This window comes from Danio aesculapii, chromosome 20 (assembly GCF_903798145.1).
Source record: "Danio aesculapii chromosome 20, fDanAes4.1, whole genome shotgun sequence".
Taxonomy (NCBI): domain Eukaryota; kingdom Metazoa; phylum Chordata; class Actinopteri; order Cypriniformes; family Danionidae; genus Danio; species Danio aesculapii.
Window position 1 is genome coordinate 27373757 of NC_079454.1, and position 19103 is coordinate 27392859.

Genomic DNA, 19103 nt, shown 5'->3' on the forward strand with positions numbered 1-19103 from the left:
TTAGTATACACTCAGTGCTGGGTTGCGGCAGGAAGGGCATCTACTGGTAAAATGAGAGTAATCAGCGGTTCATTCCCCAGGCAACCACTGATAAATCAGGCACTAAACTGAAGGAAACTGAGTATGTGAGAGTGTATTTGCTGCTTTACCAGAATTAAAGAATAATAATGGTTATTAATACAGTAATCCGTATTGATGACTACATTTTTAAACATTTTATTAGCAGGGCATTTATTGAATTTCTATTAGTAGAATGTATTCCTGAGGTCAATGTTGTTAAACCAAATAAATAAATAAATATTAAAATAAATTAAATAAATCAGCAAAATATAAGTGTGGTTTATTCATAAACTAATTTCGAGAGGATCACATGCTTATAATCAACACGGCTGGCTCCTCATTAGCTCCGTAATCTGACCAATTAGATGATTACGGATGCATTATAAATAACCAGAGTTTTTCACTTCAGTTACCTTCATCTTGAAGCTCCCCCCTTCCACCCCTACTTCCTCCCTCTTTTTCCGATGGGCGACACGGTAGCCCAGCGGCTAGTGCTGTGGCCTCACAGCAAGAACACCACTAGTCCAACTTCCTATAGGACTGGTTGGTGTTTCTGTGCGGAGTTTACATGTTCTCCCCGTGTTCGCGTGGGTTTCCTCCGGGTCCCCCAGTTTCCTCCCACCGTCCAAAAACATAAAACATAGTCAATCGACTAAACAGTTATCAATGAAACAACCCTAGTTTACACCTCTCACGCAGCGACAAGCAGGGGAGCTCTCGAGACCTACCTGAGCTCGAACTCCCCTCTCGCCCTTCTAAAGGGTGGGAGCCCCGGGCTCAAGGACATTACGAGCTCAGGGCTCTCTCCCGGGACAGCATGCCAAATACGCTTTATTGATTATCAGCTAAATGTGAACTCTTGAAGCATAGGTAAATGAAAGTAAATTGTGTAAATATGCATGCGCGTGTGTATAATTATTATATTTTTTCATTATTTGAATACTGTCAACAGTTTGCTAAAACTGAATTAAAGTGTAAATTAAACCTGTTTATCTCATGAAGTGATCAATATCTTAAGAAGATTTTTAACCCTTCTATTCACATGGATTTACATAAGGATCCCTTTATGAACATGATGAAATGCTTAAAATAGACTATCAACCATTTTAAATTTCATTGGCCCACAAACATTTCCTGCTTGTTGTCAAACCATTTCATAACTGTAACACGAGGGAATTCAATGATAACTTTACGTTAAAACACCTGTCATAGGATTATTTCTTCATATTTGTACTGTTTTGGATTCTTAGACAGAAATAAATATATTAATTTGTATCAATAAATGAATGAATGAAAGGTGAATGGAAGTCTTATAGGTGTGTAATGTGATGAGGCTGATTAAATGATATAATTTCTGAATTCTGAAAACAAAAGCAGCTCATACATATTTTACACAGAAAATCGTGTGCTGGCTTTTATTTTTGTCTTGCTCTATGAATGCCGTTTTCATGGCAGAATCTATCAACATCAGTAAAATACAGTGTTTCAAGCATACGCAACTGATGCAACAGTCAATGGAATTCCTCTTTCCTCACGTAGCACACCGTAGTTTAAGACGCTGAATAACAGATAACACTGGAATGCTTAAAACAAGATTGTCTGGCATGTTTTCACACGTACACAGGTAGTGGGAAGAGGTAACACTTGTACATTTAAATTGTTTTTAACAAAGAGAGAAAGACAAAACAGGTGTCAAACCAATCAACAGCTGTCATTATGTTTGTGTAGTGTCTAAAAAGCATGCTATGTTTAGCTGCAACAAACGTACGAAACGTAGAAATGATTTAGTGTTACAGTAAAAGGAAAACGTAAACTGTAATTAAATAAAAAGAAAATGAATGGAGTCTGCTTAAATACTGTAAGTCAAATGTAATCAAGTTTAAGGCATAAATGTTAAAGCATTAAAGGTGTTTTAAGCCATAAGAAATGAGTTTATAAGTTCATTAAATTGTAAAAACTCAAACAGCATGTAAACAGAAATGTTTAGTAAAGCTGAAGGTGATGATACACAGGGTAATTTTTAGAGCAATGCTGCCCGGCAAACTTGCTTCACTACTTTCCCATTGAGAATAGGCAAAACTGTATCTGCCCTGCAGGTACACATTGTCATAAGGTCGTGAAATTTAGGTCGTGACTTTAGGTGACCAAAATTCAGGACATTATTTTGATGTCCAATAAAGACGTCAAATTATGTTGATATTTGGTTGATTTTAGGTTGTGTGACCAAAATCCAATGTCAAGCCAACTTCCTTAAACATACGTCATATTGACATCAAATATTGATATTTATTCGTTAGATATGGCAACCAAAATCCAACGTCTGATAGACGTCATAGTAGTAACGTCCACAGAACGTCAAGCTGTAACATCATTAGACGTTGATATTTGGATGATTTTAGGTTGGATGTTGGACATTGACGTCAGTCTGATGTTTGGTTCTGATGTCAACCGGATTTTCATTTCCAAACAAATTGCAATGCCCCATGAGGTTAATGTACAACATCAATCTGACGTCATGTTGACATCCTGTGCCTGCTGGGTGAATCTGTAAGATCGGTCGAATGCAATTTTTTGAGATCCTCCAATCAGAAAGCTAGCAGCAAATCATGTGACAGAGCTGTCAGAAAAATTAAAAAATGGCAGCTGCTCAGTGACAGTGGAGCAAGGAAAAGAGCATAAACTTATCATTCCCGTAAGTTGTCATATGTGAACACAAAACTGGGTTTTTATATAATATATTTTAATAAAATTAGCTTACAATGCCAATTTAAATGTGCAGTAAGAGTTTTGTCTTCCTTGTTTCCTTGCATTTCAAAGTTACTTTTATTTGTTTTAAAGTGTCTGAATGGTGCTGCAGCACCTCTTTACTTCTCTGAGCTTCTCTGTCCCTACACACCACACCATCTCGTTCGCTCAGGTCAGCTGACCAGCTCCCCCTGGGTGTGCCCAGGACCAGTCAAAAGCTCAGAGGGGATCTGGCTTTTGCTGTGGCTGCACCTAAATTGTGGAATGTGCTGCCATTATATATTTGACGAGCCTCTTCCGTTATTGTTTAAATCTCTACTTAAAACCCACTTGTTCAATTAGGCTTTTAGCATAGTGTGGGATGTTGACATTTTATGTTTAATTATTTCTATTTTAAAGTATGTGCTGCGCTTTGTTTCACTCTCTATTGTCAGCACTTTGGTCAACGCTGTTGGAAAAAAAGTTTAAGGAGTTTCCAAGCATCATTGCTCTAAAAGTTGCCCTGTGTATCATCAAATTAAAACAGCAAACTCACCAATTATTCAAACCAACAACTAAAAGTTACATTCAATTTGATGAAAGATGCAGCAAAACGCAAAATTCATTAAGAAAGATAACATTTAAGATTTGCTTTAAAAACAAAAACAAGTGTGCAAAAACCAATGAGATGGAATGTTTGTAGTTTCTCTCAGTAGTTTCATTCTCAGTAAAACAATGGATGAGCTTGTAATCATTGGCATATGAATGGAGACCAACACGGAAAACAAGAAACACCTGAAAAAAATGGAAAACAGATTAGATCATTTAGCATAAATGGGTTATTTTTGGCGTTTGCAAAGCATAAAAATAAGTCAGTGTTGTAAAACTTTTGGCTGAGTTCAGACTACAGGAATATGTGGCCCAATTTGTTTTGTCATGTGTCATTTTTTAACAAATAAAACAAATTCAATGACTCATAAGTGGTCCTTAAAGGAATAGTTCACTTCATTTACTCACCCCCGACTTGTTTCAAACGTGTATGGGTTTCTTTTTACTGTTGATCACAAAAAAAGTCATTTTTTTAAATTGATGCCATCAAAACAGTTCATGGTCATCACTGACCTCCATAGTAGATGGATAAATACTATAGAGATCAATGAAAAGCATCTACTGGAACTTAAGTGGAAGTCAATGGTTACCAGTCATTAGAAGTGAACAATTCCTTTAATCAGAAAATGTGATGTTTTGTAACGCAGCCTCAGTCTGCAGACTTAATAGAATAGAATTAGAAATTTTACATAGTTTAAAGAAATACTAAGTAAAGCCAATCGAAACATTGTAACTCAGCACAAATGCTTGTAGTGTGAATTAAACCCTAATTGAGTTCTCACTGGTGAAGAGTGTGTCCTCAGAAAAGGCCTTTTATCTCCTCGGTCACAGGATCAAGGTCAATGTCATAGAAACAGGGCCGTGTAGGCAAGCCTGGCATAGTGCTCATCTGGATAACAAGAGAAAAGGAGAAGTGATTACCCGATATGTATACATAGCACAAAACAGAATCAGTGTTCAGTTTTATTTGACACAGGTATCAAATCAAAAAGGCAAATATAGTGTATGCCAACAGAACATCAGAGAAAACAGAGTAATGGAGTCAGGAGAGAACTCAAGGTTTAGATTCACTTAGTAGGAAGGATCATAAATTCAGTCTCAAACAAGAAGTTGTTTCAAAGATGCTGAAGTATGTTGAACAAACCTTCTTGCTAAATGTCTTTTATAGGCAAATCTTGTTAAAACCAAAGGACTTCACTGGCAGACAAATCTAAACGGTAAACAGAAATTTGCGCTGGAGCCAAAAAAGCCAAACCAAAATCACCCAATGAGTGCTCTTTCTTAAGACGATTGCTTTATTTTAAAGATACAATGGTGTAAGATGATCTGTCAAAAAGGCAGTCTGCATTCATTATGTTTTCTCTATCACTGTAAGTAAATGGCATGCCCTAATACAAAGTGTAAACCTGTACAAAAGTGTAAACAGTAAACCTTAAGGTCATCCCTTTAATTTCCAAACAACCAAATTTGAAGCCAATGGTCAAATCAATTGATTATATAAAAGAAAAATGAACAACCCCTTTTAAAATGCCACATATTAAAATCAAGTGACTGGCACACATGTGAGAGACTGGCAAAAAAGAAAGGGATTATCTCAATTCAATTATCATCGAAAACAAACCAAGGCAGACAAAGGCAGAGGAAACCGTACATCATTTATCCAGGAATTCCATCTTGTCCAGAGAATGAAATGGTCGGTCATTTTCACAGAGGTCTCAGAAACAAGGTCCTGCTGTGCTCAATTCCAAAGAGCCACGGACGTCATCAATCTCAAATATCTCAGCTGTTTACAACCTTGTAACCTTTGTGTACGGTGGTCACATGCACTTCTGAGGATGAAGGAAGATATTATCTACCCCGAGCCTTTATTCGCGACTTCCTATTCCCATCTTTTCTTAGAACAGAACCTCATCAGAGCTTTAAATAATTCAATTACAAGAATGATTCATCTTATGCATGACAAGCCAGGAGCTGTTTAATGGCTTACGGGAATAAATGAACTTCTTAGATCTTCATCTAGGAGATGAAGCCATTTGAGCTAAATCTGATTTTTGAATTTTGTTTTTAACATCAGAAGTTTTTCCCCTATTTTTGGTTGGCTAACTGACAAAGGTATTTTCCAGTATGACATCACCATGCGGCTCATAAGTCTCTACAGATGGGATATATTAACTTTGGACTCCATATGACCCAAAGAATTGAAAAGGGACCAGGTTCGTGACTTTAGGTCAAACCATTTAGCTCAGAATATTTAACAAATTCATTCATTCATTTTCTTTTCAGCTTAGTCCCTTTATTAATCTGGGGTCGCCACAGCGGTATGAACTGCCAACTTATCCAGCATGTGTTTTACGCAGCTGATGCCCTTCCAGCCCAACCCTGCACTGGGAAACACCCATACACTTTCATTCACACCGAGACACACTACACTACCATCAATTTAGTTTATTCAATTCACCTAACCGGAAACTGGAGCACCCGGAGGAAACCCACACAAACACGGGGAGAACATGCAAACTCCACACAGAAATTCCAACTGACCCAGCCGGGGCTCGAAATAGCAACCTTCTTGCTGTGAGGCGACAGCGCTATCCACTGTGCCACCATGTTTCCCTATTTAACAAATTTTAAAAATCAATTCTAACCAGCAAATATTTTTTTAATTGAACAATGTAATAAGCAAAAGCCAAGACTGGTCATGTTGGTCAAGTTAAGGAAATTAAAGAAATTATAAGCCAGAATCCAGATGAACTCAGAAGTGTTCACAAAGAACTCAGAATTGAAAAAAAACCTGAAAATAATTAAGACGCACTTTAAAGTCTAGTAGCAGTGTTCAGAGGAAATTCATAAGGAATTTGAAGAATATTAATTTAGAACTATGATAAAATCAGAATAATAATTCAGATGAACTGATTGACTGAAATGATTTAGAAATACTCTGAAGACGAATTCAGAAGAATTATAATTCAAAAGAACTTACAAAGTTAGTTGGTGACATGAATGGTGTTGAATTTGCATATAATGCAGGAATTAAAGATGGGATTTTATACTAGTTTTGGGAGACACATTTATTTAGCCAGATGTAACTGGAATAGTCATAACATCTGATCAGTAACATGGTATGTGACAAGTATAAATAGACTGTCAAATTACAGCAAATCAGGGGTTTCCAAACTTTTCAGCCCGCGACCCCCAAAATAACAATGCCAGTGACTCGTGACCCCCACATTTTTTGGAGGTGGTTAAAATTATACAAATATTACACACACAACAATAGGCCTATATAAACACAATCATATTGACAACACAGTGCAACAGTCTCACAATCATATAATTTTTTTGTCATTTATTAATTTGTTTAATTTAATATTAACCTCAGCTAATGAGAATGGCGGACACAATGTTTTCGGCACAAGTCTATTCTTGGTTTAGTTTTGGAGAATGCCGCTCAGAGATTATTCTCAATGTTCAGTTGTGGCCTGTATTTATTTTTAATGTATTTGATTGTCATAAAGGTGTCAGAAAATTTATGCTGGTGCTATAAAATCAATCTGCTGCATCTGAGGCTATTGCTGTGTTGCTAATCTAACGTAAACACACATCTTATGACATTTTTTTTGAAAGGCTGATGGCTTTTCATTTGTATGTTGTTGTTTTTTATAACTACTATTATTAGTATAAATTACTATTAACTAATAGCAACTATTTTTACCGACTACGCATTTCCACACACAAAAAAAACAATAAACCCAATTAGTATTGTATATTAAAAATCTCCACAATTTTTCCATTCACAATGGCCCATTACGCAGTTACTGCTCAAGAACAAATGGCAACTTAAATTATTTAGTTCAGCATTGGCTTCACATGGGTCATGTTTTCCTCACCACAGACCATTGTGTTTGTTAAAACCTTCACCAGTCTGCTTTTGACATATGCTCATGTCAGCATGTTGGTAAGGTTGCCAAAACACCATAAGCCTTCCAGCAGTATCATCAGGAATTCATTGTGCGGTTTTACAGAAGACACGGATTTGGGCAATAAATTTCCTGAGCTGAATGGAAGCTGGGATCCGTTGAGTCCCATTGTTCTCTGGCTGACCCTCCCTCACATATCTGGAGCATGACATCAGTTACTTCCTCCTGTAACCCTCACCCCCAGGTCTGCATTGTCCCTGAGAGGGCTGCATTGAAGGAAACATATAGACAAACTAACAGAAACACCTGTCTGCAATTCTGACCTGCACAGATTTGTGGGAAAATGACTGTAACAGATCTGATGATTACATGCTAAATGCAACTTTGGCCATGAATGAAAGATATTAATCACACGCTTTTAAAATAACACTTGAATTGTTTCACAGACATTTACTGATGTTGAGAACCAGTGCAGCATTTTGAAAAAGATCATTGTGAAATAAATAATTCTACTAAATATGCAAGAAGCAAGAAGGTCGCTGGTTCGAGCCCCGGATGGGTCAGTTGACATTTCTGTGTGGAGTTTACATGTTCTCCCCGTGTTTGAGTGGGTTTTCTCCAGGTGCTCCGTTTTCCCTCACACTACAAAGACATGTGCTATAGGTGAATTTGGTAGGCTAAATTGGCGGTACTGTATGTGTAGTGTGAATGCAAGAGTGTATAGGTGATTCCCAGTGCTGAGTTGCGACTGGAATGGTATTCGCTACGTAAAACACATGCTGGATAAGTTGGCGATTCATTCCGCTGTTGCGACCCCTGGATTAATAAAGGGACTAGGGCAAAAAGAAAATGAATGAATGAATGAAAATTCTAAGACTAAATCGAATTGTTAATTTTCCAGTGCATAACCACTTTACCGCAATCTTCTCATAGCTCAAACAATAGATCATGGCACTAGCAACACCAAGGCAGTTGGTTCGATTCCCAGGGAAAGCGAGAACTAATAAAATAGGTGCCTTCTAGGGTTGCACGATATCAGAAACATCACATTGCCATATTTTGTTATGCTACAATATATATTGCGATATAAATACAATTTCATTAGGTGACTTGAATATCTCTATTTGAAAAATTTTATAATTTTATATTGATTGGGATGATTCTGTATTGGAGTGCATCTGCATAAAATCTAAAAAGTTGTATTGTTTTCCGAGTCTAACATTATACAGGTACAGCAATTAAATAATTAAAATTCAAATAATTCAACAATATTCATTATTAATTAAGTTACAAACAGAACAATTTCTCATCCCTGAATGCTTTTAAAATCATTATACAGTCACAAGCCTAAAAATACATGGAAATTATAAATTGCATAGTCTGCAACGTGATTATTGCCAATGATTACATAGCGTTATTGGTGCTGCAGCCCTAGTGCCTTCAGTGCTTGATGTTTGGGATAAAGGTGTCTGCCAAATGCATAATTGTATTGGACCCATGTAGATTATATTACAAGCAAGCGAGCAAGCATAAGACCCAATTGAGCCTTAATTTGAGTAAAGACATAAAAAACAAGTCAATTCTGAATAGCAGATAGAATGATAAAATGGTTACGCTCAAGTTCAAAGAGCTGGCAGAAAATCTGCAAAAGATTGAAGGTGAGAGGTCACGAGCGCTGGACTGAGTGTCCCGCAGCAGGCCTGCAGAGATGAAAGAGGACCGAGCACTGGTCAGACCGGAGAGGCTAGGTCACAGTCACCCATCTCCCAGCATGCCGCATGCCGGACACCTCTCCCCAAGCCTGACCCCACACTGCAGCCAGGACCGCTCTCTCAACCCGGAAATGAGCTTCCTTCCCTCAGCCTCACCCCGCCAACAAAACACAACCACAAAAAGACACAAAAATGCTGGCTCAATCAAGCTGGGCCATTAAAAAAAGAAACTTCAGCAAGAGGAAGGGCTCGTCAGAACTAAATATCATAAAGCACAAAGAGCATCAGTGGACAAACACACTGCTATTTATACCACACACTGGTGGTCCAGAAAAAAAAGGGATGGTTTGTATCAAAATGTAACTGACTTAATTTAGTTCCCCACAGGTATTCTAGATGTCTTTGAGACCCTTTTCCTTGGTAATGCATTAAATGTAAGCAAATTGCTACTTTTGTTTTGAGAGTGAAAAGCATGTACAGGAAAGATACAGTGCTCAGCATAATTGAGTACACCCCATTTTAAAAATGAATATTTTTATCCATTTCTCAGTGAATATACAGTTGAAGTCAGAATTATTAGACCCCCCCCTCCTCTTTGATTTTTTTTTCTTTTTTTAAATATTTCTCAAATGATGTTTAACAGAGCAAGGAAATTTTCACAGTATGTCTGATAATATTTTTTCTTGTTTTATTTTGGCGAGAATAAAAGCAGTTTTTAATTTTGTAAACACCATTTTAAGGTCAAAATTATTAGCCCCTTTAAGCATTTTTTTTCTCGATAGTCTACAGAACAAACCATCGTTATACAATAACTTACCTAATTACCCTAACCTGCCTAATTAACCTAGTTAAGCCTTTAGGGTGTACTCACACTATGCTATCCGAACCGTGCCCAGGCCCGTTTCCTGGATCATTTGAGAAGTGTGAGTGCTCTGAATCGGGCTCAGGCACGGTTCACTTGGCCGGCGCTGGCCCGGTTGGAAGAGGTGTGCCAGAGCGGGGTTCACTTGGGCTTTGGCGCGGTACGCTTGTGTGTAAGTGCAAAATGCGCCAGAGCCCGAAAGTGAAAGCGAGACGTGACTTTTAAGGGACTGTTTCATATGGATTTATTAACCATTCTTTCTGTTCAATGAACACAAACTGTCACAGATTATTAAAGACGCAAACCCCTCACTGCACGACAGCTGCACCTTCAGCAAACCTCCTAATTCCTGCAGCACGAGAACTTTATGATTGTTTATGAGCGTCAAAAGTGGCTGATCTGTTCGGCGAAATATTTGTCTGTGTGCCACTGCATCATAAATGACTTAAAGAATATAACTAAAGAAATCTCCACTGTGCTGAGCGAAAGCGCTTACCGAACAGCGTATCATCGATGACATAAGCGTGCCCAGGCCTGAATGTAATGTGAGTGCGGGCTGTCGGGGGAGATGGAGGGGAGACAAGCATGCTTTGGCCCAGTTCAAGGCAACTGTACATAGTGTGAGCACACCCTAAATGTCTTTTTAAGCTGTATAGAAGTGTCTTGTAAAATATCTAATCAAATATTATTTTCTGTCATCATAGCAAAGATAAAATAAATCAGTTATTAGAAATGAGTTAGTAAAACTATTATGTTTAGAAATGTGCTGAAAATCTTCTCTCCGTTAAACAGAAATTGGGGGGGAAAGTAAACAGGGGGGCTAATAATTCAGGGGGGCTAATAGTTCTGACTTCAACTGTAGGTATTGATGTATATCAATGTATTTTGGTGCATTTAAATAAAACCGATTAATTTAACAGATATATTTATTAAAATAATATTTTAGTCACCAAACATATTTAGAAATTGAAAGATAATACAATTCAATTCAAGCAAAAGATTGCAAAAAAATTACAACCTACAAAATTACAACTACATTTTTCTTTTCTTTTTTTTTTTTTTGCTTCTATTGATTAGTATTACATATATACATATTTATTTCCTTTTCTTATATTTTTAATACAAGTTTTATTCTATTTCATTGTAAAGCACTTTGGATCAACTATGGTTGTGTAAAACCTTGCTCTATAAATAAAATTTGCCTTGCATTGCCTTTTCCTAACACATCAATTTGGCTGTACTTGTTTTTGGACGGTTATCATAAGTTATCTTGTTAGATAAGCTCCAGATCTGGCTTCAGTACTGACTAATTTAATGTATATGCATAAATATAATATTGTATAGCTACCTAATTAAAATATTAATTCAAAAGATAGATTTGTTCTTATCAATAAAATGGAAACATGATATGAGGAACAGCCTATATTCATTTTGATATTAACAACTTACCAGACACCAAAAATGTTGAAGCGTTGTGTAGTCACATATTTATATGACCGTCATATTCACTGTGTGCATATTTATAACAAAACAAAGTCTGTAACATAACTGCCTCCTTTCACTTTCTTCAAAAATATGAAACATACCCTCTCTTTCGCTGAGTATCAGTTTTAATGATCAATAATGACCATTATAAAAGTATAATGTGCAATAAGTTTATACAACATAGAAAATAAAGGCAAGCAATCAGTCCAATGTGCAGAATCAGTGTACGCTGTTACATTAATTAATATATTAACTTATCTTTGTGCTCAGCCAATACACGTTACCTGAGAACAAGTAATAGATTTAAGAGTCATTAAGAGTCATTAGACGGAGACCAGATTAATTAAATATCACCCTTAACAACTATAGTGAGATGAAATCCAGCAGAAGATTCTTGATGAGCTATCCGACGTGCGTTGGTCTTATCTGAGGAGGTGTTCTCAAAGCACCCGCTGACTGCCTGGAGCTCAGATGTGTGCATTTGCTGCAGCGCAAGCCAGAGTGTGTGTGGTCACGTGATTTGCGTTTTCAGCGGTGTAGTGTTTTCTTTTCAGAAACGCTAAATGAACTGCCAGTGTGGACGTGGGTCGTTTTTGTTCTAATATGCCGTTTTAAAACTAAAACGTATTATCGTAAACAGGGCCACAGCTTTGCTTTAAACCAACCAATTTTAAATTTCTCTATCCATATTTAAAAGTGGTTGTAATTTTCAGTTTTAAAATGTCAGTTGTGAATCAAGAGTCCAGCCTTGTATATCCACCAAGCTGGACGTCTGACTGGAATGCCGGTTCCTAAGGTGGACCAGCTGGCCTTAGGAAAAAAGTAGAACAAACATTGGGAAATCCACAGATGGAGTTTCTTAATGAAAACCACAAACATGTGTGCACACATACACAAGCATGGGTCATTCAAAAGTTGACCGCGCATTCTATAAAATCTGTTTTCACAAGACTTAATCAAACTGTCTCAACAGGTTTCACCATGAATTGGAACCGAGAATCCAATAGACCTCTCATTACTGAAAACTGCCTTGACCAAACATTGTCAGGAATTCAGAGAAGAGATATATCTGCCTTAGGGCAGGCAATATTGTTTTTTAAGAGAGCAAAAACATGAAGGCAGAGGAATTTGGCCTGAATGCTGTTTTTAAAAGTCCCACTGAGGTCATAGATCACAGGTTCAACCGTAATCCTGGATCCTATTAGTAACTGAAACATATACTTACTTAGCAGTAGGAAGTAATAATAAAAAAGGTAATGTGAAGAGTGAATGGCATCAAATGAGTGAAAGCCATCAAATATGAAAGTGTGGACATGCAGATAGAACTGGAAAGAATGGAATAAGATGAGAGCTTTCATCAGATTTTGAGAATAATCACTTACTGTTCCAACTAAAGGGTAGATAAAGCCTGCGCCGATGCTGGCACGGACGTCTCTGATGGGCAGGATAAAGTTGGTGGGAACACCTTTTTTCTCAGGCATGTGAGAGAGAGACAGGTGGGTTTTGGCCATGCAGATAGGAAGAGCACCAAAGCCCTGTGAGAGATTTATAGACAATGTTAATACCCACATGAGACATGCATATCATCGGCTCTGGGCTATTGATATCCGTTAACTGTAATGTTTTGAGATGCACTGCTTCACTGAACACAATTCCAATTGGTTTGGCCAAGATTATTTAACTATTTCATATCAGAAAGTAAATAGGTTAAGAAACATTTGCTATTATGTCAGTTTTTCATGCTTGAACATTGAAATTTTTATGCTGCGATATGAAATATGACCAAGCGTTGCCTATTGTGACTAAATATGTGAATGCAGATTATGCTCAAATGATTTACAATCTGAAATATAATGGCTTTTTTTCTATTTTTGATTAAATTTACATTGTTAAAGTGCTATAGAAATAAAGATGATTTGACTACAGGTTTATATACTGTAAATTAGAGGTGTGAACTCTACTGGTCATTCGGTTCGTTTACAATTATCATGCCATCGATTCGGTTCAATTCGATATCTTGGTGCATCATGGTGCATTGACGATGCTTTCCGTACACAATTTTATATTTTACTTCACAGCACAAGAATTCTTGTTTTAAATGTATTATTTATAAATACATTTTATATGTATTTGTAACACAATCTTGTCCTTTAATACAACCAGTCAGATATATGAACTGTACCTTTAATTTTACCATCTCAAAGAAAACACTCTGCATCAAACAAAACTCAAGTACATGCACAGAACAACATAAGCATTTAAAGCAAATAAACAAATGTAAATATTAGCCCACTTGCTTTTTTAGCATTGTCGAGTGAGTTGTTAAATGCCTATGATTGGTCACATGCTCAAGAGATTGGCTCTAACACACTGGCGCTGTTCATCGATAAGTGACACGGATAAACGGACGCTGCGATCAGAGCTGATCCATGAACTCGCTCTGCAGACATAAGCTTGTGTCTGGATCTGCAAGTATCGCTATAACAGCCAAGAGGAGAGGAAACGTCATACCAGCAGGTCAAACGGGACACAGTGAGTGAGAGAGAGAGAGAGAGAGAGAGATAAAGAGAGAGAGAGAGAGAGAGAGAGAGAGAGAGAGAGAGAGAGACAGAGAGAGAAATGGAGTTTACTTTAATCAGGGTTCATACAAATTTTTACTACTAAAATTCTATGACTTTTCCAAGACTTTAAAGTAAATTTTCATGACCTAATGTTTCATGTAATGTCTACGTAAACATGGTAAATAATAAGAAAAACGAAGCATGTTCAAAGTTATTACAGCATATCATAAAACATGCTACAATCTCTTTAGTTTAAATGAGTCTTTATATCTATGTAAATTTATTTAGATAATGTTCACACAGCACTAATCATGTGAGAGTATGAGTTTGACCATGAACAGAAAAGAAGTAAAAGACAACTAACCTATTTTTAAGTATGCAGACATTTGTTCAACTAATTTCCATGACTTTTCCAAAACTTTTCCAGGCCTGGAAAATGCCATGTCAAAATTCCATGACTTTTCCAGGTTTGTCATGACCGTATGAACCCTGTTAAATTTTCTCCATAGCAGTGAAATGGGAGCTTCTGCTGTAACTTTAGTGTCAGTGAATGACTGTCCAGCAAACACACATGCAGGGAATTGTGCAGAGTTACCTCCCTTGGCATAGTATTCTACAGCGACATAGCACATATGAGATAAATGGCGTCAGTACGCAATAACCAGTTAGGATCTTTTACTGAACCGATACCGAATGGTCCACATCTGCTCGCGGTGCACCGAAGAAACAATGAATTTCGACACCCCTAGTCAATTAAGATTTTCATTGAACATTAAAAGGCTGAAAATACTAAAAATACTTTCACACCTAAATAATGTTTGAAAATAAATCACTTATTAAGTTTGAGCTTTTAGTGTTGTGGTGAAAAGCACTGCTTGCTAAAACAACAGTCTGAATGTTCCTAAAAACACTCAAAACGTTTAAATAATAAATAGTTATTCATGGTATCACCATATCAATATTGTGCACATTCATTATCATGATATACTGAATATGTCTACACACATCTATCAAAGCTGTGTGTTTGTAATGTTCAATGTAAAGCCCTTCTCACCTGTTGATTGTAGTAGTCAATCTTAGCTTGAGCCTCAGGTGAAAGCTCAATGTCCTCAGCGCCGTAAACCTTCTGTGCAATAGTGCGAATTTTCTCTACAATAGGATTCTGTTAAAAATGAAAAAAGCACAGGGCACACTAATTCCTTCAAATAAAAGGCATACAGATGAATTCGGGAAGAATTTCAAAACACTTTAACCTCATTATCAGTTCTAAATAGCAGCTTCCGCCAATCTGATGGCCATAAAATCACCCCAGTCATTTTTCTGGCCAGATGATTGGGATAGCAAGTGTCCAGACCTCTAATAGGATAATAGAGACCAGCCAGAGCCAAGGGCAGAGATTACAGCGCCTTTCATAGCATTGCTTAATCAAAGTCACAACCTCCAAACTCACTAAGGTTAACTCAAACCAGCTGATGCCTCCACAGACCCTCCTTCAACCTGACATGCTCAGACTGGAGGGAAAAACAATTAGCACATTATACAAAACTCCCCTTCAGATACAATCATGTTTAATCCTTCACTCTGAGTCTGCCTGGTCTGGTTTTAGATGAGATTAGGTTGTGTCTGTTTTCTTCTATACTGTAACTACTTGCATCTGTTCTCACCTGTAAGTTATACAGGAACTGGAAACGGCTTCCCTGAGAAGAAACTTCCTTTACAGCGTGTGCCAGTTCAAGTGAGCCCCGTCCACCTCTGGACCAATGATGACACGGAACTGCAGCGGATGCCCCAGAAGCCTTTGCAATGCGACAGACCAGGTCAATCTCTGCTTGAGTGTCAGTCCTTGATTTAAAGAGAAGCATACTTGGGTCGTATTCAAACAAAAATGGGCACAGGGCAGACAACGCTCTGGCTAAACATGGTTATTATTCAAAACGTTGGTGAAAAAAATTAAGCATGCAGGAAAGACAGATGGGTAACACTTAACTTGAAGGGGATGTTTATAAGACCGTTATGAAATCTTTACAATTATGACATGACACATCATGAACATGAAGGAGATTTTATGCATGTTTATTCGCTCAGTTGTCATTTTAAATGCAAGGTTGTTGTTTGAGATGTCTTTGTCATGACAACTTGACATAACCAATACAACATAACTTGTCATAAATCTGTCATAAACATGATTGTCATGAGGCCATTATTATTGTGTAATGGCTATTATCCTGATCACTTTTATCCTTACAATTTCTCACTATATGTGTCAATTTGGGCGGCACTGAAGTTCAATCATTAGCACTGTCGCCTCACAGCAAGAAGGTCACTGGTTTGAGTCCTGGCTGGGCCAGATGGCATTTGTGTGAAGTTTGCATTTTCTCCCTGTGCTCGCATGGGTTTCCTCCGGGTGCTCTGGTTTCACCCACAGTCCAAAGATATGCGCTATAGGAGAACTGAATAAACTAAATTGTCCGTGGTGTATGATTTTGTGTGTGAGTGAGTGTGTATGGGTGTTTCCCATTACTGGGTTGTGGCTGGAAGGACATCCGCTGTGTAAAACATATGCTGGAATAGTTGGCGGTTCATTCCGCTGTGGCGACCTCTGAAATAGACACTTAGCCGAAGAAAAATTAATTAACGAACGTGATAATACTCTATTATTTTATAATAGTATCATTATTATATAATGACGCATCCAATTTTTCAAAACAGTAGTTGAGTCCAAGGAAAATATAAATGACACTGTTATAAAATTCATGACACTTGATTATAATGGCCTCAGGTTATGTTGTCTTGGTAAAGTTGTCATGACAAAGACATCTCAAACAACATCATGCTCGCATTTAAATTGACACAACTGAGCTAATGACAGCTGTCAAAAGCATGCATTACAAATCTCCTTCCTATTCACAACACGTATCATGTCATGATTATAATGGTTTCATGACAGTCTTATGAACGCCCTACAGGGCAAGTAAAATAAGTGACACCATCTGTGGCTTTAACTTTCTTGCTTTTCCATGGTTAAATAAACCTCATGTTTGTAACCATCACATTATATGAGGAAAATGAATTTTGGAGTGTGAAATGTTTGTATATAAATGTACTCTTACTTGAAGGCATTCAAAGCAACAACCACAGGAACTCCAAAGAGATGAGCAATCTGAATCTGCTTCTTCAGGTTACTGCAGCCATCTGCAACCAGCTGTAAATTCTGATGGAAAAAAACACAGAGAATGTTTCTTTTTAATGGTGCTATTTACATTAACTGCATTAATATTGTTTTTTTTATTGCCAATGTGTGCAAAGTTTAGTTTTTTTGCATCAGCACAACAAGATGTGGCATTAATGATAATAAGCCTTCAATTAGGATGCAATATTTTTGATGTAAAGCATACGTGTCATTGGTAATTTATGATGTCAGCTTACAGAATGTACATTTGTACATTAAAATGTTGAAATTCTGTACCAAAAGACTGCTGAAACAGGGTTTAAAAGAGACCTTTAAAGGAAGGAACTTTAAAAATTTTAAAAAATTTATTTATATCAGTTTTCTAAAAGCACAACACAAAAATGTTCTCAGACTGCATACAAAAATATTGTACAAATGAGAAACAAAACAAAAAGAAACAAATAAAGAGGAAAAATAAGTCAAATTGTCATAATGATTCATAAATGCCTCTACTTTTCACATATTTTAGAAGCATCAGTCCTAGCAAAACAATTTGTTTCAAGCTTAAAATCAGCAACCATTTCAGTCAGCCATTTATGAAAACTGCATGGTAAAGTGGACTTCCAATCCATCAAGATAACCTTTGTGTCAATGCTAACACAGGGTCAGATCATCTGATTCTAATTCAATACTTTACAACAATAAGTTTAGTGATCAAATATAAAACTAGACATTTCAAGAAAACTAACTAGACAAAATTGGACAGCATTAAAATCTTAGCTGGAGCCAAATGTTTTATCAGGAAAGGATAAACCGATTTGCCTTGAACAACGTCATCCAGTTGATCTTTCAAGAGGAAACTTCCTGCTTTTCTTCTTCCTAACTAAATTGCCGCTTATGAAGCAGAACTAGTCTCAGCGAATAGCAACCCAAAGCTCAGGAGATATGCTTTGGTGCTTTCTGGTTCTCATTACAGAACCGCACAATTAGCTTAAGCACTTGAGTTATTTTCTCAGCTGGGGTTGCTTTAGAAAGACTGATGAAAAGCAGGTATGGCCTTTTCTAGACTACAACTCCCATTACTCTTCGGTGTCTGTAGCTTCAACAACACAGATTGCATTTACCCTGTTAATTGAATAACACAAACCACGTTAGGGAGGAAGAGATTAGCTGAATGGGCTGAAAGCGAGGTGCTCTGGTGTTTGGCCTGGGTGAGGACGGCGAGACGCTCATTCATTTACTCCCCTACTGCTTTCCAAACACTCTATATTCTCATCAGGCCTTTGGGGAGCAACATCGCCACTTATTGTTGGATAAGGATAGAACACAAGTTGAGTTAAAAAAGGAAGGAAAAAAATGTGTCTAAAACTTGTTCCTTTTACTAAACTGAAATGACTAAATAATGCTTTTTTACCTACATATGGGCGTTACAAGAAGTCATGTGCTGAAATTGATTTATATAATAAGTTATACTGTTATCATGTTAACAAATACTGTAAAGCTTATGCTTATAAATAACCCACATAATTAAAACCTGGAGATCCCCGTGTAAGACACTGTGACAATAACAAAGATTAAATGGGACTAAAAAACATTACATTCCTTCTCCTGTTCCTTCAAAAAGAGTTGTATTGCAAACAAATGCAACCAATTCTCAGGGGAACAATACTTCACTGAAAGAAGGCAGAAGTATTGAAAACAACTTCTCGTCCGATGTTACATTTCATTCAATCAGCATGAGGACAAAAATTCCTTGTCTCAGTTTCATTTTTGCTCTCTCTTAAACTTATTATACAATAATAAAATGATATTTGACATTATATTATACATTTATGTCTGATACAAAAGAAAGATATGTTGAAGTAAGGGAAATGTACAAAAAAAAATCCACGATGAAAATTTCTGCATAGTAAATCTAAATTACATTTGAATTGGAATGGTATTAGATTTCTCAGAGGAAATTGAGTTTGAAGAAAAACGGCAGCTCATTTGCTCTGGAATTAT

The 19103-nt window shown here is 37.0% G+C and overlaps 1 protein-coding gene across 1 annotated transcript in view; it reads right to left on the reverse strand.

Moving 5' to 3' along the window:
* Positions 1-3471: 3471 nt before the first annotated feature.
* mthfd1l (methylenetetrahydrofolate dehydrogenase (NADP+ dependent) 1 like) overlaps positions 3472-19103 on the reverse strand; it is a 60948-nt gene continuing 45316 nt past the window's right edge. Inside the window, exons 23-28 of the mRNA XM_056481184.1 lie at positions 17041-17141; positions 15595-15772; positions 14985-15092; positions 12752-12904; positions 4176-4282; positions 3472-3579 (exon numbers count right to left, since the gene is read on the reverse strand). Of these exons, the coding sequence (XP_056337159.1) occupies positions 4193-4282; positions 12752-12904; positions 14985-15092; positions 15595-15772; positions 17041-17141 (630 nt within the window). The 3' untranslated portion in view covers positions 3472-3579; positions 4176-4192. The remainder of the gene's footprint in view (positions 3580-4175; positions 4283-12751; positions 12905-14984; positions 15093-15594; positions 15773-17040; positions 17142-19103) is intronic.